We start from the raw sequence: 19722 nt of genomic DNA, 5'->3' as shown, positions 1-19722 counted from the left end.
CGGGCCCGCCCAGGGCTGCCTGCACCGGCGGGCTTCGGGCCCACACCCCAGCGTGCGGGAGCACGTGCTGCCCGGCAGGGCAGAGCCCGGCCCGGGCCAGGGCAGCCTTCGCCCAGCGCGGGCTGCAGAGCCTGCGCTGCGCCGCCACACTGGCCCCGAGCCCCCGGCACCGCCACAGAGAGGGACGCTGGTGCTGGGCCTTCCCCGGAGCACGCGTCTCACCAAAAAAAGAGGCGGCTTCGCCCGGGAGATGCGGAGCGATTCACGCCAAAGGCATCTCAGCTCGTCGCAGGGAGCACGGACGCTGCTCCGAGAGAGCAGCATTTGGGAGCACAAGCGCCCACCCGCCAGCTGAGCAACTGCATCGTAAAACCCCGGGCCAAATCAAAGGTCCTGCTCATGCGGCACTCAGGAAACAGCACGGGGGAATCGAGCACGGTACAGATGAAAACAGCTCTGCACCGAGCTCCAGGCCTCGCTCCTGCCTGCAGCCTCTGAATTCAACCTCTTGGAGCTGGAAGCTGCTCTGAAATCCCATCGCTGCTCCCTGGGCCAGCAGCTCTCCAGTTTCTTAATTAAAGCCGTGCCACAGCACAAGCCTCCCGCTCAATCCCCCCGATTCCGGCTTGGCTGTGGCTGCCCTCCGCCGCGGCCCCTCGCGCTGCCGCCTCCTGGCAGGCGGGAGCTCTGCCCGCCGGCGCTGGCACCGGCAGGCTGCAGGGTAACGAAGGCCTCCCAGCTGGCATCGCCCGCTTATTTCCTCTCGGGCTTCTCGCTGGCTGCCTGTGCTGCCGTGTCACTCATCAGCTTTAATGAGCTGTTCCAGGGCCCAGTTTTTATGCCACAGGGGAGAAAAAATGCTGCTGAACAGCAGCAAGGTGCCCATTTTCCCAGCTCCAGCCTCCGCATTTCGTGAGCCTCGGGGCCGTGGGTGGGCAGATGTCAGCTCGCTCCCCTGCAAGCGGGGGGAGACTCCCTCCATGCGCGAACAGCAGCTTTCCGGGTAAGCACAGGCTTCCCGCAGGCCCGACCGAGCGCAGCCCCTTCTGCTGCTCGGCCCTGCCGCACCGCATGAATCCAGTGAAGCAGCAGGTTGAAAAGGCAGGACTGAACCCGGATGAGCCACAGCCTCCCTTCGGATCAGGCTGGAAGGCGCATGACGCCCCAATCCATCCCTGTCCCGCGACGGCAGGGGAACGAGGGAGAAGCCCACGGTCATGGAAGGGAACACCCCGCAGCGGACTCCTCGCCTCCCCTCTGGGACCTCCCGCCACCTACGGAGGGAGACGGCCTAGGCTGAGCCCAGCACCCCAGGCACGGTGCTGACGCTGGGGCTCGGGGCCAGCCGACCTTCGGGACAGGAAGGAAATGAGGGGACGGGCAGGTGTTCTTCCGCTGGGGCGGGACGGGACAGGGTATCGGGGCTGAGATCTTCCCGGGAGGAAAGCTCCACCCTGGGGCCTCGGCCAGCAGGGAGGGGAGGGCAGCAAAGCCAACATGGAGCAGAAAGTGTTTCACCAACAATAAGCCACAACTTTTATTAATTGATAGAAATAGTACAAATTTTAAATTTAGTTGCATTTTACTCTTCTCTGAAACACCAAAACCGGCTCCTCCCTCTGGCAGCTACATCGTCAACTCCTGCAGAGAGAAGACAGACATGTTAGGAGCCAGCCTTGCCGGCAGCACGGAGCCCCACAGCCCGGCCTCTGACCCGCGGAGGGATCCGGTACCACGGCCGCAGGCAGGAGGCCCTGAGCTCACGCCCTACTTGCAGCAGCGGGACACCACGCGCTGCACGTCTCCCCCCAGGGACATCCCACCGCAAACCGTTCTCCCTCCTCCCGGGCGCCAGGCCCGCCCAGCCAGGCAGACACTCACCATTATAGCATTTACAATATCGTTACTGTTGTTCTTCAGGGCGCGGACTGCCTTCGCTCGGGACACATTCGCCTGGGACATCACCAGCTCAATGTCTTTCACCTCGACGCCGGTTTCGTCAACCTAAAGGAGACAGCCCGGGATTCACGCCAGCCCGACGCACGGTTTGCTCCGTGCCTGGCAGGGGAAAATGGGGCTGTCTGGCCTGGGGCGGCTCCCACTCAGGCCACGCAATCGGAGGCTGGGAGGCAAGACAGGGCCCTGCCCAGCCCTGGGCACAGTCCCCTGGCAGAGCCTGGGACCAGATCCTCCAAGAGAAGGACCCTGCGCTCTCCCTTCGCCATCACGGCGAAGATGTGGATGAGGGAAAGAAAAACACGGGTCTTAACACAAACTCTGGATGCTTCGCAGTGGACCGGCAGCCCAGCGGCCAGCTCAGGTCCGCAGTGAAGCGCCCTGCCCTGCAGAGACAAACTGGGGAAGGTGTACCTCTTCTTCCTCGCTCTCCTCCTGCACGGTGGGGGTCTGTGTGTTTTCTTGGATGTTTGAAACAGCTTCTCCTTGCACTTTGAACTTTTCGGCAGCTGCCAGCTGGGCCTGCTGGGACAGGTCTTCGATCTGGAGGAGGGAAGAAGCGTTAAGTGAGGCCAGCCCAGCGCAGAGCGGGATGTCAGCACACCAGCTCACAGAGCCGCAGCTGTGCTCCCCGCACTGCAGCAGTGCCAGCATATCGAACGGCTCTGCCGCACAACCCAGCCGAGAAGCCAGCCCTCGGCGCGGACCCCAGGCCTGCCCACATCCCTCGGAGGGGCACGCAGCAGCTGGAACCCGCCGGCGGCAAGGCAGGTGGCAAGGAGGAACCCCAGCTAAGTGGCCTGCCGCCCCGCTGCCGCGAGCACGGATTAATGCGGCTGCCAGACGCTACGCAGTCAGCTCACCTTTGCTTCGCCGAAGACTATGTAGGTGTCTGACGCTGGGCTCTTGTACACGTCTGGCTTTGTGATGACGAAGAGGATGTTCTTAGATTTCCGGATGGTGACTCTGGTTACTCCTGTCACCTGGCGAAGGCCCAGTTTAGACATTGCCTGAAAAACACAAGCGAAGGGTGAGCGAGGGAAGAGTTACTGAGACAGCCCAGCTGTCCACTCATCTGCTCTCCAGGGACCCGGGTCCAATGATTTGCGCTCACGCAAATGAAAATGTGCATTTTACTGCTGCAGAGCAGCATTCCCGGGCTTTTAGCCTGACACTGCGCTGGGAGCCTGGGAGGGAGCTCTCTCGCCCAGGACTGGCGAGATCCACAGCATGACCACAAGCCCCTCCAGACACAAGGATTTTGCCTGTGACAAGGACGTCCCCCTGCCTGGGGCCTGACAAGGGCAGAAAGTCGCACAAACCTCTCTCAGCTCCCGAACGCCCGGCTGCTACCGTAAAGGGGCCGGAGGTGAGGAGCTGCAGCCCTGAACAGGGTTCATGGAGCGAAGACCCCAGCACTCGGGGATACTGTGCCAGGCCCTGAGGCAAAGCTCAGCTGTCCATGGGCAGCCTATCTGCTGCATACAGGTTTGGTCCATCCACCATCCGACCTCACCTTCCGTGCTTTCTTTTCGCTCCGGCTCTGTTTTGCTTTGCTAACAGGTTCTTCATCTATTTCAGCTGCTGCTGCAAGCTGCAAGGAGAGAAAACAAAAGGAACCCATGACAATCCCGAGGCGGTGGTGGACAGCACCAGCAGGGATCCTGCTCCACCGCTGCTAGCTGCAGGGACACGCTGGCGCGTGCTGCCTGCCCTACCTGTGCCTGCTGCGTTGTGGCCTGTGTGGAGTCTTGCTCTTCGAGCTCTGGTACAGATTCATCACTGTCGGACTCTGTTCCGGACCCTACAGAAACAAACACACGTCACTCTTTCCAGCTCAGGTAGGTCCAGGGGACACAGCAAGATCAAAGAACCACACTGCATCAGTGTAGCCTTTGCTGCTGGGGGTTCCGAGTGCTGACAGTTTCCAATCAGCACGGTTAAGCAGTATCTGGTGGAAGGAGCTCCCCCTGCAACCCCCAACGCCATCGGCAGCGGGTGGCAGCAGGGCCTCTTCTGAGCATGGTGGAAGCTCCCCCACGGCAGCAGGGAGAACCTGCACCAGGAGCTGGCCCAGGCTGGGCCGCACTGCTCCCGGGTGCCAGACCGCCATGGGTGCCCAGAGGCTCACCCCAGAACGCCGAGTCCCTGGAGGCAGCCCCAGCCTCAGCTGCCCCAGCACTGCCCCGGAGGCAGTGCCCCCAGTGTGAGGCACCGCACTGGCCAGTGTGGCAGCCCAGCTCGAGCAGCGCAGGGCGGCACTCCCTGGGCGGGAGTCAGCAGCAGCCGGGCGCTGACAGGGACTCCCTCGGTTCCCCTCGAACCTGTTCAGGCAGCAGTGAAGCTGGGGTTGCAGGAGCTCAGACACACAGCACAGAAACGAGACCCAATTCACCGAGTCCTTGGGACTGCTGCATCTTTCTATGACTTCACTACAGGGGACGATTCGCAATTACCTTGAAAACCCCCATCAGGGAACGGCATCTTTGGATGCTCAGGTTGGCCTCTGTGCTGGGTCCTGAAAGCTGCTGGAGCCGGGAAGGCTCAGAGGGCTGCCAGCTCCTGCGCCACTGCTGCAGTGCCGCGATTAGCTTGCGAACCACGGCACAGCCGTGTCCGACCACACGGGAGTGAACAAAGCAGAGCCGGGCGTCTCCATCCTTGGAGGAGGCCGGAGGGTGACCATGATACCCTCCCATGCAGCCATTACCTGAATTCAGTCCTATTTCCTGCCCTGGAAAGGGCCTCTGCGCCCACGGCCACGCTGAGCGCGCAGGAGCCCTCGGCAAAGCTCTCTGCAGGCTGTCAGAGTGCGCCCCGGGGATCCCAATAGTTCAGGCAGGCAAAGGAGTTTCCCCAGAGCGCGGGGACGGGCCTGTTTTGGCACCAGCACTGCCCGCAGGTCCTCTCCGCTGGCGGACAGACACGGGGAGAACCACGGTGGACGCCAGACACACACAACAGGGTACAGGCACGTGGCAGCTCTTCCCAGAGTCTCAGTGTGAAGCCAGCCCAGGCTACAGTCGCAGTGCCCACGCCACAAGCCACACCGTGCTTCGTGCCCGAGAACACGCGTTAGTGACACCGACCCGCTGGCACTGGACCATGCCGAGCCCTGACCTGTCCGATCCCGTGGCCGCGGGGCGTCTCCCCTCCCCGTTCCCTGGCTCACCGGCTGCTCGGGCAGGTTCAGCTCGGTCTGGCATGGTTCAGGCCTGCCTCCGCCGCGGCACTTCCACAGACTACTTGTCTAGACCGACACACCAAGCGACGTAGGGGCGCCAGGCCCCGTCTACGGGTTAGTATCCAGTGGGCAGCCAGTGACACTCCATGCACACGGCAAACCGAGGCGGCAAATACCCTTGTCGTTCTTCAGGACAGGCTGCTTAGCCGGAGGAGCAGGGGCCTCAGCGGGGGCCACGGCTGCTCGGGGGGAGAGGTCCACCAGGATGGGCTGCACCGGCGGCTCGGCAGCGGGCAGCTCTGGGGGGATCAGAGGCGGCAGGTCGTCGTCGTCGTCAATGGCAGTGCTGACGGGGGCCGGGGCCTTCGAGGGGGGCTTGGATGGGGATGGGCGGGGGGCCAGCTTGGCAACCTTACTGGGAGGGGTCTGCTTCTTTGCCGGGGGAGTGCTCGGCGCAGAAGAGGCAGGCTGGGGGAGGTTACCCGCCGGGGCAGAGCCAGGAAGGCCGGCTTCTGGTTTCTGGGGAGCAGGGGCGGCACGATCAGCCAATGGCTTCGGGGGGGCACCAGGAACCCCCGGGGCTGGGGCAGTCGTGCCTGGAGCAGGAGCTGGTATGCCAGGTGCCGGGGGGGCAGCTGGAGCTGGTGGAGCTGCAGGAGCTGGTGAGGCTGCAACAGGGCTCTTGGGAGGTCCTTTGGCCGCAGGAGGGGTGGCTGGAGCTGGTGGAGGCACTGGGGCAGCGACAGAGCCGCTCTTCGGAGACTTTTTGGCCGCAGGGCGGGCAGCTGGAGCTGCAGGACCTGGTGTGGCTGGGGCAGAGGGAGCAGCGACAGGGCTCTTGGGAGCCACTTTGGCTGCAGGAGGGGCAGCTGGAGCTGGTGGAGCTACCACCGCCGGTGTGACAGGCGGGGAGCTGGCAGGGGCCAAGGGGACAGTGACGGGGCTCAGGGGAGGCGACTTGGCTGCAGGAGGGGCAGCTGGAGCTGCAGGACCTGCAAGAGCTGGCATGGCAGGGGCAGAGGGAGCAGATGGGGCAGCGACCAGGCTCACGGGAGCCGCTTGGGCCACAGGAGGGTTGGCCGGAGCTGCCACCACCGGTGTGACAGGCTGGGAGCTAGCAGGGGCAGACGGGGCAGTGACGGGGCTCACGGGAGGCGATTTGGCTGCAGAGGCTGGTGCAGCAGGGGCAGAGGGAGGAGTCGGGGCAGTGACGGGGCTCACGGGAGGCGATTTGGCTGCAGGAGGGGCAGCCGGAGCTGGTGGAGCTGCAGGAGTTGGTGCAGCAGGGGCAGAGGGAGAAGTCGGGGCAGTGACTGGGCTCGCAGGTGCCGCTTTGGCCACAGGAGGGGCAGCTGGAGCTGCCACTGCCAGTGTGACAGGCAGGGAGCTGGCAGGGGCCGAGGGGGCAGAGATGGGGCTCACGGGAGGCGATTTGGCTGCAGGAGGGGCAGCCGGAGCTGGTGGAGCTGCAGGAATTGGTGCAGCAGGGGCAGAGGGAGAAGTCGGGGCAGTGACTGGGCTCGCAGGTGCCGCTTTGGCTGCAGGAGGGGCAGAGGGAGCTGGTGGAGCTGCCACCACTGGTGTGACAGGCGGGGAGCTGGCAGAGGCCAAGGGAGCAGACGGGGCAGTGACGGGGCTCACGGGAGGCGATTTGGCTGCAGGAGGGGCAGCCGGAGCTGGTGGAGCTGCAGGAGTTGGTGCAGCAGGGGCAGAGGGAGAAGTCGGGGCAGTGACTGGGCTCGCAGGTGCCGCTTTGGCCACAGGAGGGGCAGAGGGAGCTGCCACTGCCAGGGTGACAGGCAGGGAGCTGGCAGGGGCCGAGGGGGCAGCAGGCACAGGAGCTGCCGGTGGGGAGACGGGGCTCGCTGGAGCTGCTTTGACCAAAGCAGCCGTGGCCACTGCTGGTGCAGCACTGGGAGCTGCTGCTGTCGGTGGCCCTGGGGGAGATGGAGCAGCTCCCGGAGAGGGTTTGGACAGGGCAGGAGGGATGGGAGCTGCCGCAGCAGCAGGTGCTGCCCAAGGGTCCAGGCTCCCCGGAGGCGTCCTGGCCACGGAGGCAGGGACCGGGTCTCCTGCAGCTGGAGCCGCAGGGGCAGCAGCCAGGGCCACCGGGGCAGGGCCCATGGGACAGGTCTTGGCAACAGAAGGAGCAACTGGAACCAGTGGAGAGACTGGAGCACCAGGAGCTGGGCCCTGTGGGGCAGCAGCAGGACTCCCAGGAGACATCCCAGCTGGCACCAGAGGGGCAGGGGGTGACAACGGGTCCAGGGCCTTGGGGGCAGCCAGGAAGGCAGGCAGAGAGATGGCACCGCCCAGGGCCGGGCACTGGGGAGGAGTGAGGGGGGGCAGGGGAGAGTCGGGGGCTGGGGCTCGGGGAGAGACCGAAGCAGAAGCCAGCGGGGCGGAGGCAGGGCTGCCAGGAGACACCAGTACTGCCGGGGTGGCCGCTGCTGGTGCCATGACAGGGCAGAGAGGGGCTGCCGCGGGAAGAGGGGGAGCGCCCGGGCTCTGGGGACAAGCTGCGGCCTCAGGAGGCACGGCAGGAGCAGGCAGGCAAGTGGGGGATGCTGGTGGGGGAGATGCCACAAGGGGAAGGGAAGGGGTCGGTGGGAGAGCAGCTGGGGCTGCGCCAGGGCTGCGGGAAGGAGCGGGGGCAGCCGAGGCTGCCACGGGAGCAGGGAGAGGGGCCTGGGCTGCAGCTCCCGTGGGGCTCAGAGGGGCGGCAGGGGGGGCAGCTTTCACAGGAGAGGCGAGAGCTGCAGGGGGAGAACCAGGGCTCACGGTGGGGACAAGGGGGGCCACCATCACTGCTGCAGGAGCAGCAGCCAGAGCAGGAGACACTGGCGCCGGGAGTCCTGGAGACACTGGGCTAACTGGGGCAGGCCCTGGAGATCCTGGGGCTGCAAAACCCGTCGGGGACTGCGGAGCTGGGGCTGGAGGAGGAGAAGTGGTAACTGGGACCTGCAGAGCTGGGGCAGGGAGCTGGGGGGGAACAGAAAACACGGGGATCGCCGCAGCTGGGACCACAGCAGGGGAAACAGGGGCTAGGAGGTTGGCAGGGGCAGGCAGAGCCGCGGCAGGGCTGGGCGGCTCCGCTGGGAGAGCCTGGCCTGCAGGGCCCGGAGATGGAGTCAGAGGTGGGGAATGAGCAGCATGAAGAACAGCTAAAGGAGAGAAACAGAGTGAACCGATGAGAGACAGGAGAGAGGGAGGGGAGGCCAGGGGAAGGCAGCCTGCCCAGCACAGCCAGCCCCATCCTGGCCCTGGCCTTCCCCCCAGCCTTCGTGCTCGGTTTCTAGAGCAGCAGACGAACGTCCGCCTGACCTGCCAGGTCCAGCACAGACCACGACGTTCATCTGCCTCTAGAAACCGGCACCGATTTTACAGAGAATGCTGTGCCGGCGTGTGAGCTAGCTGATGGGCGCAAGCGACAAGAAAAAACCCGATGCCAGGATCAATACTGCCACCCCAATGCTCGTTTAGAGCAGCTCTGGCCGAAACCCGGCACGGCAGGCGGTGGCACCTGAAATGCCAGGAAGCCCCAGTGGGCCGGGCACGGCAGGGGGGCTGGCACAGGGGCCAGGCTTCGCCACCAGCTCTGTGCTCGGCTCTTCCCTACCAAAGGGGTTGCCACAACCTTCATGGAGCCCTGGAGGCCCAGCCAGACCCCCAGCGCTGCTCCCCAGCCTGGGGAATCGCACCCCGGGCTGGCAGGAGCAAGGGGGTGACAAGGACCTACCCGAGGATAGGAAGGAAAAGTCAAATTTAACACATTGGCACATGTAACTGTTCCAGGAGCGCTCTGGCAGATGGCGGCCCCCTCCCTCCAGCCCCGATGGGACACAGGCAGACCCCCCCGGCAGGCGGTTGCCCTGCGGGGACAAGGACACTGAGGCACGGGTGGTGGCGTGGCTCACTCACACCGAGGGGACAGGACCCCAAGTCCTGGCTCCTGTGCAGTGACCTGCACTTCCCTGTGCAAGCTGTTAGCGTTAATGTAACTGCAACCACCCAGAACGGCAAACTCTGGTTAATGCGGCACACGAGGTGTTAACGAGGAGGGTCCGGAGTACCTGGCGCTGCGACAGGAGCAGTAACAGGGGCTGCGGGAGGAAGGGCAGCTGGAGCTGAACGGGTGAGAATAGCAGTTTATTAAGACAAGTCCCGCCGACCGACAGCACTCGCCATCCAACTCCCCCGGCGCACGCCTGCCTCCAGCCAGCGCCAAGAGAGCCCAGAGAGAGCCCGGCTATTCCGAACGCCATTCCGAATGTCAACGATCAAAGGGAAGCACTCAGGGAAGAGGCGTGGTGAGAGCCAGGGAGGGCAGCACTGGTCTGACCAGCGTAACCAGCACCGCTGCTGGTTGGGAGAGCAGAACCGGCCCAGCCACACACCTGCCCCTCGGCAGCTCCAGCCCCACGCACGGCGTCAGCCCTGAACCCAGAGGCGGCACGTCCCGGCACGTCTGCCGGCAGGGACGGCGAGGGGAGCGCAGCCAGGCCAGCTGCCGAGGAGAAGCCACCGACAGCTGCGGAGCCCAAATCACAGTCTGGTTCGCAGAGACCGCGTCACGTCAAGGGAGCAACGGATCTGCTTCCGCTTCCGCGCAGGGCACTGGCTCTCACCGCTGCAGCCCCATCCAGCTCTGCACGGGTCACCCACCGACCCACGACAGGGCCAGCCCTGCCTGTGTGTCCGCTGCCCCTGCCCAACCTCTCCCGCACTGTGGTTAGGGCTGCGCCACAGGCTCAAGCCCTCACCTCGCTACCCTCTGGAGCAGCAACACATGTGCAGAACTCACAGCTGCCTCCTCTATGGGTGACATCCCATTCTCTGCCCCAAGAACGGTGGCTCAGAAGATGCTTCTAATGCCCCATTTCCCCAGCCTACCCCAAAACGCAGGGTGGTGGGAGGAGACGGGCACCAGCCCGGAGTTAGGCAGCCGCTCAATGAGCGCCAGACATCGGTGCCTCGTGCCAACGGGCCAGCGCGTGCCAGGACTCTTCCGGTTCCAGGGAACCTACTGGCGCCTCAAGAAGGAGCAACGACCCCTGCCAAGAGCTGAGCTGGTCCCAAGCCCTTCACAGAACAGGCTGCACAGACAACAGCCTTCTCTGGAATGCTCGTTCACCCCTGCCGGCTCTCCCTGTTTCTTCTCCATCTCCACCGACACCTCACCAGCAGCGCTTGAGGACGTTCCTGCAATAAGCATGATATTTCCAATTCGCCACTTCTCCACCGACAGCCCCACCTCTCCTGTGGCCACCTCCGCAAACGAAGGCGAGATGCATGCCTCTTGAAGAGCACATATAATTTTTAAGGGATGCTTAAACCAACTGGGCCGCAGAGCCTCCCGCGGCCCGGCTGCGCACACCTGAAAGCTGAAGCCCTGAACTGCTGGATTAGAGACCATTCTGCCCAATCTCAGAAGCTTTCCACGGACCAGCCAACCTCTGAAGAATAAGACGAACGTCAAAGGAAACTGCCTGACGATTCCCACCCATGGGGCGATTGCTAACCCTGCGCCAGCACCCCCAGCTCCCCAGTGCTGCCGGATCTCGGAACAGCCGGCTCAGCAGAGAGGGGATAAACACGACAGCCCTCGCACTCGCACACACCCTTCGTCTCCACCCTCCGCCTGCAGACCTACCTGGCGGCTCCCGCGAGCCCCCCCGCGGCTGCTCCAGCCTCTGCAGCTGCCCATGTCGCTCCCCCGGGAGCCCCCCGTGTTCCCCCCGAGCTGGGGGAGCAGGTACTGTAACAGCATTTGCTGCTCAGCACACACTGCCCACGGTCAGCTTCTACCAACCTAAGTGTTTCTCGTTAGAGACTCAAGAGCAGCAGAGCTTTGGGAGGACAAAAGGTGCGAGCTGTCGCCTGAGACAGAGAGAAAAGCTGTCCTGGGAAGAGGGGGGGACTGGGAAGTGGCCCCACCGCAGGAATCCCAGCTACGCCTGGAGAGAGGCCAAGAGTACAGCAGGTCCCCGGGTCCTGGCAGCACAGCTGTCACACCGACAGCCGTCACTCAGCTCCGCTGGGCGCGGGGGGCCGCCTCCCCCCCAGGGACGCTTTCTGCCGACACCTCCCAGCCCTCGGGAAGCCCAGACTTCCCTGCTGGTCTCCAAATCCAATGTGCCCTTCAGACAGACCCCCATTCACCGTCGTGCCTCGCATGGCTCCCCCAGGCCAGGTGACAATGCCTGGTCACGTATTCCTGCAGCGTCCCTGCACCTTGGGGCAGAGACGCAGCAAACACGGGCAGAGCTGGACCGCAGCACCCCAGACACCTTCAAGGGAGTCAGGCAGCGCAAGAGGCAGCGCAAGAGGCAGCGCAGCAACAGGCAGCGCAGCAACAGGCAGCGCAGCAACAGGCAGCGCAGCCTGGAGCCCGGCCCGTGCCCCATCGCGGGCACAGGCCCCACATTCGCCTGCCTGGGACTTTCTGAGCTGCCCCGAGTCCCAGCAGCGGCCCCCCTGGATGGCGCGAGGCCGGTGCAGCAACACTCCCCGGCCCTGCTATAACTTTTTGACACGGAGCCACGCGTCGTCTTCCCAAACCCGACCAATTCCAGAGCGCAAAGGGATTACATCCCCAACTGTCCCAGTCACCGCACAGCCGTACCCCGGTAGTTTGGGACACAAGAGGCTGCAAACCATGGGGTTTTAGTCATATTTAGTCACGTTTCCTGTAGAGATAACCGATACATTTTTGGGTGGGAAACTACAGAACCAATACAGATTTCTTTCGGCCGCAGCAAGCAGCACAACGAAACAGCAGAGCAGAAGGGTGCCCGGGCCAAGGCGCAGATGCCCCCAGGTAAAGTGGACGAGACTGAAGCTGGCGTCACGCAGCACCCACTGCCATCGGGTCCTCGCCCACCAAGGAACCCTCCACACGCCCTCGCCCGGAGCCCCCCGCTCCCCTCTCCCGCCCCGGCACCACCGAGAACCCGCCTGAACTCATCCCTCGGGCAGGTGAAACCCGGTCGCTCACCAACCTCCGACCTCCCCCCTTAAAAACGACCGAGCGCCCATAGGCCGCGGGGACGGAGACGTTCCCCGCCGCCAGCCCGGTCTCCCCCCGAAGCCGCGACCCTCCGGGCCTCACCTGTCTCAGCCTGCGGCTGCGGCAGCTCCTGCTCCGTGGCCGGGACGGTTTCTGTAGCTTCGCCAGGCATTTCTGGGGAAAGGGAGAACCACAGGCCCGGGCTCGCCGGAGCTCCGGACGCCCCGACAGCGGCCCCCGCTAACTCGCCCTTCCCAAAGCCACCCGCGAGTGCGCTGCCTAGAGACACCGAACGCCTTCCCGGTACCGATAGGTCTGCGACGACGGCTCAGCCGCCCGGTCGGTACCGGACAGCCCGGGCCCAGCCGGCGCCGAGCGCCGCACGGCACGGGCCGACCCCGGTCCCGCTCGGCGCTGCCAAAGGGGCTCCCCCCGCCGGGCTGCGGAGCTGGCCTCCGCCAGGGGTCTCGGCCGCCTCTCCCCCCCCAGAGCGGGCGACCCCTTCCCGGTGCGCGGGGCCGTCCCCGCCGGCCTTCCCGGCCCTGCTCGGCGCGACCACGGCCTCGGCGGCGGCCTCGGCCGGGCCGCCGCCGCCCTCCCACCCTCCTTCGCGGCCCGGCCGCAGCCCGCGAGCGGCGGGCAGCCCCCGCGGCGGCGGATGGCGGCGGATGGCGGCGGCGGGACTCACTGTGCGGGGAGCAGGGCCAAAGATGGCGGCGGAAAGAGACCGAGCTGCTGGAAGCGCGACTTCCGGGAGGACGAGCACTTCCGGGGCAGGGGGCAGCGCCTCGCGGCCTGCCCCCCCGCCCCAACGGCTGCGCTCCGCCGTTCCGGGCTCCGTCCGGCCCGGGCGGCGGCAAAGGGGCCGGCGCGGGGCCCCAAGGTGTGGGGCCGGGACCCCCGTGGAAACGGAGCCAGGGCCCCTCCGGGTGCGGGGCTGAGACGCCATGAACCCGGGGCCTGGCCCCGGCTGTGGGGCAGGGACCCCCCGGGCGCCAGCAGCGACCCGCGGCCAGGGCACGGGGCACAGGGCGCGGCCCGCCCGTGGCTGCAGGGCAGGGGCAGGACCCCCGGCTCCTCCCCGCGGGGACGGGGCACGGCCCCAGCCCCGGCCCCCTCCCGCCGCGGCGCGTCCCGGGGCTCAGGCACGCGGGTGACCAGAGACGTTTAATGGTCTTTGCGTAGAAAAGGTACAAAACGCGGGAAGGGCCCGCGGGGAGCGGGGCAGGGACCCGGCGCGGTTCGGCCGCGGGCTGTCGGGCTCCCTGCTCCAACGCACCAGGACGCCCGCGGCCGGCGGAGGCGGCGATGGCGGAGGTGGTGATGGCGGAGGCGGCGATGGCAGGGTCTATCCCTCGGCGGCCCTGCGGCAAGGACAGGGGCTGCCACCGCGGCCCCCGGCAGCGAAGCCTCAGAAGTCTCCTTGCAGGTCTGCAAAGAGGAGAAACGGGAAGTTTTACAGAAAAAGAAGAGCAGTTTCTCAGAGCCAGGGGGTCCCCCCCATCGGGGTCCCCCAGCTGGCTGCATCCCTGCCTGGCACTTACCGCTTCTCCGGAGCAGCTCTCCCCTCCGGGCGCGCTCCATCTCCTCCACGAACTGCTCGAAGACCCGCACGTAGGGCGCCAGGCTCGTCTTCTTGTAGTCTGGAGGATTCGGGGTGCTGAGCAGGAGTGGGAGCAGGCGGTGGGGACCCCTCACCCCGGCCCCGGCCCCGCTCACCCCGCACACGGCGCTTCGGCTCTGTCTCCCCGCCGTCCTCCTGCTCCCCATCACCTGCCGCATCCAGCTCGTGGCACAGGGAGCTGCGGAAGATGGTGGGACATGGTGGGGGGCTGCCGGCACAGCTGGGACCCCCTATGCCGCCAGCCCCGCTCACGTACCTGATGGTGGGGACAGTGAACGGGTCGAACTGGTCCAGCCTCTGCAGATCCAGTGGCACCGAAATGCGACCTGCAAGAGAGGGGAGTCACTGCCAGGGGTGCCCGGCCCCGGGGGTCCCTGTGGGGTGCCGCCCTGCAGGCCACCAGACCCACCTGTTTTGGGGTGGACGCTGAAGGGGCTCTTCAGCAGGTGCCCGACGCCTTTGCTGACGTTGATGTCGAGGCGGGGGAAGCAGTACTGCAGCATGATCTCCCAGTCTGCGTAGCATGGCGTGCTCCTCCCAGCCCCCACCGCCCGCTGCGGAGACAGGCGGGTCAGGGGGCAGTGGGGTGGGCGGCGGTGCCCAGCTCCCTGCCCGGGGCAGCTCCACGGCCACTCACCCGTGTCCGCTCCATCCTGCCCTTCAGCAGCTCCCAGCGCTGCACCGAGTCCCGCTTCTTGGGGAACTCGCCCTGCAGCGACTCGCGGTGCTGTGGCCGGCGGTCAAGGCTGATGGCAGACACTGCCGACCCCGCTCCCCCCGTGCAGACCCTCCCTCCAGACCCAGCACAGTGCCGAGCGGCACGGTGGGGCCGCTCCGGGAAGGATATCCTCCGGGACGAGGGCCAGCACCTTGTCCCAGCTCTCCGGACTGCCCAGGATGTCCTGGCCCACCAGCGCGTACGCCTCAAAGTACTTCTCCACCACGCTGACTGACCGCCTGCGGAGCAGCGGGGAGAGGCTCAGCGCCCCGCGGCCGGCGGCTGCGGGGGCCAGGCAGGGGGGTCCCCACCGACCTGATGAAGGGGTGGACGGGCTCAGAGAGGTTCACCTTCTTCACGGTCTCTGCTCCGCCCTGGGGGGACAGAGGCTGTCAGCCTGGGGGGCTGGGCAGGGGGTACCCGGCCCCCTGTGCACCCACCTTCACCAGGGTCAGGTACTCCACAGCAGCCGCCCGCAGCGCTGAGGACCACTTCCGCACCGCGTCGTCACACACCCAGCAGTGGACGCCCCTCCGGCCCGAGTACACCCACAGGCGATGCCTCACGCCCAGGTCCTCTGCGGGGGGAACAGCCGGGCTGCGGGAGCGCGTCGGGATGGGCTGCGGCGTCCGCCCAAGCCTGGCAGCGCTGCAGACCCACTGGGCAAACCCCACCGGGCACCAGCGCATCCTTCACTCCCCCTCAGCCCCATGAGAGCACTGCCCCCGCAACCGCTTTGGGGTCTGGGTGTTGCTGCGGGGCAGAGCGTGGTCTGGACGCGTCCCCGGTGCGTGAGGACGGAGGCCACACGGGTCCCTGAGACCCTCACCCACGAGCGCGCGGTCAATGATGCGGACGGCGATGGTCATCAGGGTCCAGCATTTGGAGCAGATCTCGGCTGAGCTGGAGGCAGAGCGTGGCGGGTCAGGCTGCCGCTCCGTGCCCCCGCACCCCCCTCCCGGCCCCCTATTCTGGCTCGTGCTGTGAACACCCCTGGCAACCTGCAGCACATCCGCACGTCGTCATAGTCCGTCATGTCAATGTCGAAGACCAGCTCCTTCTCCTGCGGCTGGAAGGCCCCCAGGTGCACCGTGTTGTGCTGGTTGGGCTGCGGGATGGGACGGGCTCAGCCCCGGCCAGGGACCCCATGAGCCAGGGGCTGTGTCCCCCCGGGGCCGGCCAGCACCCGTGCTCCCAGCTGGCGTGCCCGGGTGGGAGCAGGACTCACCCGGTGGGAGTAGACAGCCCCGATGTCGATCTTGTAGGGGTTGGTCCTCTGCAGCTCCCGCTCCAGCTCCTGGGGGCTGCCGAAGGACTGGAACCGCACGTAGACGTCGTCCCGCAGCGTGAAGGAGAACTCCCGCAGCTGGAAGTAGTTCTTCACCACTGCGGGGGCCCGGGCGGGTTGGGGGGTGCGGATGGGGGGGCAGCCCCGACACTGCCCTGAGGGCCTGGACCCCTCAAGTCCCCTCACCGCATTCCTGAACCCTCCCCCCCCCAATTCCTGCACCCCCCGCACTCCCCGGTGCCCCGGGCCCGGTCAGTGCATCCGCCCGCCCCCAGCGCCAGTGTCCCAGGACCCGGTATCGCAGCCCCCGGCGGTGCCCCTCGCCCCGCTCACCGCCGCCGTAGCCGAGCCAGCGGCCGTAGGCGCCGTGCGGGAAGAGCCGTCGATAAAAGACCGGGAGCAGCTCGGGCAGCGCCGCCGGCTCGAACCGCGCCATGGCGGGAAGGAGGCGGCGGGAAGCGGCGGGGGCGGGGGCGGGCGCCCGGGGGCTGCCGGGAGCTGTAGTCCGGGCCCGGCGCGGGGAGCGGGGCTGGGGACTACGCGCGGTTCGGGACACGGGCCGGGAGCAAAGCACCGGCGGGTCCGGGGGTCCGAGGGGTACCCGGGGTCCGGGGGTGCTCGGGGGGTCCGGGGGAGCCCGGGTCGTGGGCGTCCGAGGGGTACCCGGGGTCTGGGGGTGCCGGGGGGGTCCGGGGGTGCCCGGGTCGCGGGCGTCCGAGAGGGTACCCGGGGTCCGGGGGTGCCCGGGGCGGCAGGGCCGGGGTGCGGGAAACCCCCGGGGGCTGCCCCGCTCCGGGTTAACGGTTCCCCGGCGGCCCCACGGCTGCGACAGGACCCGACCCGGCTGCAGCCGGAGCCGAGCCCCGGGGCCGATGCAGAGCCCGGGGCAGAGCCCACAGCCCAGGGGGCCGGGCTTGAGGCGGCAGCACCGCGACGGCGCCGAGCTCGGGGCCGCCCGGGTGGCCCCGCGGTCTCTCTCCGGTCTTTGCCCCGGAACCGCTCCCGCCCCCGCGGCCGCGCTAATTAATCATTGACAGCGGCGCCGCGGGGCGGGGCAAGCTCGGGCCGGAGCCGCTCAGCCGCCGCGCCCGCAGAGCTCCCGGTCCCGGTCCCGCTCCTGATCCCGGTGCCCGAGGATGTGGCTGTACCTGGCGGCGGTGCTGGTGGGGCTGTACCTGCTGTGGCGCTGGCACCGGGAGCGGCAGATGGTGCCGAGGCTCTCGGAGAAGTACGTGCTGATCACGGGCTGCGACAGCGGCTTCGGGAACCTGCTGGCGCGGCAGCTGGACGCGCGGGGGCTGCGGGTGCTGGCCGCCTGCCTGACCGAAACAGGGGCTGCGCGGCTGCGGGCGGCCGCCTCGCCGCGGCTGCAGACCGTCCTCCTGGACGTCACCTCCAGCCGGAGCATCGCCGCCGCCACCGCCTGGGTCCGGGAGTGTGTGGGTGACCGAGGTAGGATGGGGCGGCCGTCCCCATCCGTGGCCCCATCCTCGGCCCCGTCGTCGGCCCTGCCAGTGCTCCCACTGCTCCGCCAACCTGTGCCGGCACAGCCGGTGCCGGAGCAGGGCCGTGGGCAGGGGAGCAGCCCCCGCTCACCCCATCCCCCTCTCCCCAGGTCTCTGGGGGCTGGTGAACAATGCGGGGATCGCCGTCCCCAGTGGCCCTAACGAGTGGCTGACCAAGGACGACTTTGTCAAGGTCCTGGACGTCAACCTGGTCGGCCTCATCGAGGTGACGCTGAGCCTCCTGCCCCTGGTGCGGCAGGCGCGGGGCCGGGTGGTCAACGTGGCCAGCGTGATGGGCCGCATCTCCTTTTTCGGCGGGGGGTACTGCATCTCCAAGTTTGGCGTGGAGGCCTTCTCCGACAGTCTCCGGTAAGACACCGCCCCCAGTTTCCCAGTTTGCTTTTCCGGGCTTCAGCCAGCAGAGCCTCCGTCTGCCAAAGCCCTTCCCCATGCAACCGCAAGCGAGCGCAGGCAGAGGTCATTTTAGCTGCTGCCGAAGCGCAAGAGGAGGGGCTGCGGGGATGCTTAACGCGTGCACCAGACGTCAGGACACCTTGTTCCGCAGCTACGGGACTTGGGTCCCACGGGTCCGCCCCGCTCCTGCCCGGGGGACCCTCGCCTGCTGCTGGCAGCCTCTGTTCCACTTTCAGCTAAGCTCACACAGAGGCAGCCCGGGGCAAGGGAAGGCAAAGGTCTTGGCAGAGCTTTGATTTCAGTCCCCTGCCCGATGACTTCCCAGCGGCAGGGAGGCTGTGGCCACACCGGCTGGCACTGCCTGCCCCAGCACTCAGCCCCCCCCATTAGGCCTTGCCCCCGTACCAGATCCTGCAGGCAACGGTCCCGCGGTCCCCAGGTTTGCTTTGGCCCCATCCCATCCAGAATCAGCAGATGTTTGCTCACACGCTTGGCCACGTGCCGGGGCTGGCGCGGGGTCCACTGGGGTGGTCAGGCTCCCCACCGTACCTCCGGCACAAGGCTGCCGTGCATCCCGCGTGAGGGCTGCTGCCCGCGCACAGCCCGTGCCGGTGGGCGGCGGATGCACTCGGGTGCGGCTCCTGCATCCCACGGGGTTTGATCCCTTCTAGGCTTGAGATGCGCAGCTTCGGGGTGAAGGTCTGCGTGATCGAGCCAGGCTACTTCAAGACGATGATCACCAACGTCGAGAATCTGGAGAAGAATTTTCTTTCCACCTGGGAGAAGCTCCCGGAGGAAACCAAAGCAAGTTATGGGGAGAATTACTTGAAGGGGTGTAAGTACCTCGCCTAAAGGTTAAGCAATGCTGTTTCTCCTGACACGAGGCACATTCCCAGGGCCACAGGGTGTCCCACCACCGCGTCATCCCACCGAGCCGTTCAGCTGCCTTCGGCTCGAGAGTCTAAGCCCGGCAGCCTGACCGGCCCTTTCTGCCTCCGCAGCTGTGGTAGCACTCAGGAGGCTGCAGAAGACGTACAACTCCAACCTGAGGCTGGTCACAGACTGCATGGAGCACGCGCTGACCAGCCGCTTCCCACGCACCCGCTACTCTGCGGGCTGGGATGCCAAGCTGCTCTACATCCCCCTCAGCTACCTGCCGTCAGCCCTCACGGACTTCATACTCTCCTGGTCCTCCCCCAAACCTGCCCAGAAAGCCTAAGGCAGGGATGCGGCGTAGGCAGCCGACAGGCAGCAGCAGCCAGGGCCGGCAGCGCAGGGTGGAATCCAGCGTCGCCCGCAGCTGAGGCCGTGCCAATAGGTTCCTGAATTTCTAACTCCATGTATGTCTCGCAACCCGCTGTCTCTGCTAGCAGAATAAAAGACAACCCCTCCTCCCTGCCCGGCAGGGCTTGGTTTCAGCCTCGGCTGGGGCTGCGGCACCGAGGTCGCGTCCCTGCTCCTCCAGCAGCACCAGCACTGCCACTGGCCGTGCCGTGCCATGCCACGCCGTGGGAGCTGCCGGTGCCTGCTCCCCAGTGCCTGCTCCGTGCAGGGTCCAGCTCCCGCCAGGGTGCGCGAGCTGCACTCCCCCGAGCCGGCGCTGCAGGCGTTAACACACGTGAATAAAAACCAGACCTGTACAAACCTGGGCAGCTTTGCCCCTGGGCACAGGGCTGGGCAGCCTCTGGTCGAGTCCTCCTCCTCCTCGTGCCCCTCGGGTATCCCGAGCAGCGCCTGCTTCTGTGCGCAGCTCTGCAGACCCGCAGCCCCCGGTCAGTGAAGGCTGCCCCGCTCCAGCAAACCATGCCCGGGCATCGCTGCGGCTGGGGACACCCCTTTGCCTGTGTCCAGGCTCGCCCCAGCAGCTCTGCTGCCTCCTCGGGCAGGGCCTGTCCCGGGGTGAGGGGACGAAGCCGCCGTCCCCCACCGGCCCAAAGCCGGGCGAGTGCAGCGCAGCCGGCGAGAGGGAGAAGTCCGGGGCTGGGTGCGCCAACTGTGTGTGGAGACTTTAGCCAAATCCGGCT

At 66.8% G+C, this 19722-nt stretch overlaps 3 protein-coding genes across 6 annotated transcripts; 1 reads left to right on the top strand and 2 right to left on the bottom strand.

The window, feature by feature from the left end:
* Positions 1-1512: 1512 nt before the first annotated feature.
* NACA (nascent polypeptide associated complex subunit alpha) lies at positions 1513-13008 on the bottom strand. 4 transcript variants are annotated; one of them, XM_075133865.1, is made up of 9 exons: positions 12838-12929; positions 12252-12323; positions 9214-9267; positions 3675-3760; positions 3473-3550; positions 2820-2966; positions 2371-2499; positions 1882-2004; positions 1513-1641 (listed from the first exon to the last, which is right to left on the bottom strand). In XM_075133865.1, the coding sequence occupies exons 2-9, from the start codon at positions 12319-12321 to the stop codon at positions 1627-1629; spliced, it is 702 nt and encodes a 233-aa protein (XP_074989966.1). In that variant the 5' UTR covers positions 12322-12323; positions 12838-12929; the 3' UTR covers positions 1513-1626. The 4 variants fall into 4 exon arrangements, with proteins under 4 accessions (XP_074989966.1, XP_074989967.1, XP_074989963.1 ...); XM_075133866.1 differs by lacking the exon at positions 9214-9267 and having other exon boundaries at positions 12838-12928; XM_075133862.1 differs by lacking the exons at positions 1513-1641; positions 1882-2004; positions 2371-2499; positions 2820-2966; positions 3473-3550 and having other exon boundaries at positions 3708-8304; positions 12838-13008.
* Positions 13009-13303: 295 nt separating this feature from the next.
* PRIM1 (DNA primase subunit 1) lies at positions 13304-16240 on the bottom strand. The gene is made up of 13 exons (XM_075133867.1): positions 16113-16240; positions 15720-15877; positions 15493-15599; positions 15321-15394; positions 14932-15068; positions 14807-14865; positions 14616-14730; positions 14411-14497; positions 14183-14327; positions 14030-14099; positions 13869-13951; positions 13694-13792; positions 13304-13580 (listed from the first exon to the last, which is right to left on the bottom strand). The coding sequence occupies exons 1-13, from the start codon at positions 16213-16215 to the stop codon at positions 13561-13563; spliced, it is 1257 nt and encodes a 418-aa protein (XP_074989968.1). The 5' UTR covers positions 16216-16240; the 3' UTR covers positions 13304-13560.
* Positions 16241-16711: 471 nt separating this feature from the next.
* Positions 16712-19094, top strand: LOC142073724 (retinol dehydrogenase 16-like). Its single transcript, XM_075133861.1, has 4 exons — positions 16712-17231; positions 17395-17653; positions 18370-18533; positions 18700-19094. The coding sequence occupies exons 1-4, from the start codon at positions 16916-16918 to the stop codon at positions 18915-18917; spliced, it is 957 nt and encodes a 318-aa protein (XP_074989962.1). The 5' UTR covers positions 16712-16915; the 3' UTR covers positions 18918-19094.
* Positions 19095-19722: the final 628 nt, after the last annotated feature.

Source organism: Calonectris borealis, chromosome 30 (assembly GCF_964195595.1).
Source record: "Calonectris borealis chromosome 30, bCalBor7.hap1.2, whole genome shotgun sequence".
Classification (NCBI taxonomy): domain Eukaryota; kingdom Metazoa; phylum Chordata; class Aves; order Procellariiformes; family Procellariidae; genus Calonectris; species Calonectris borealis.
Note: the sequence above shows the minus strand (reverse complement) of the source record. Positions and strands in the feature narration are given on the sequence as shown.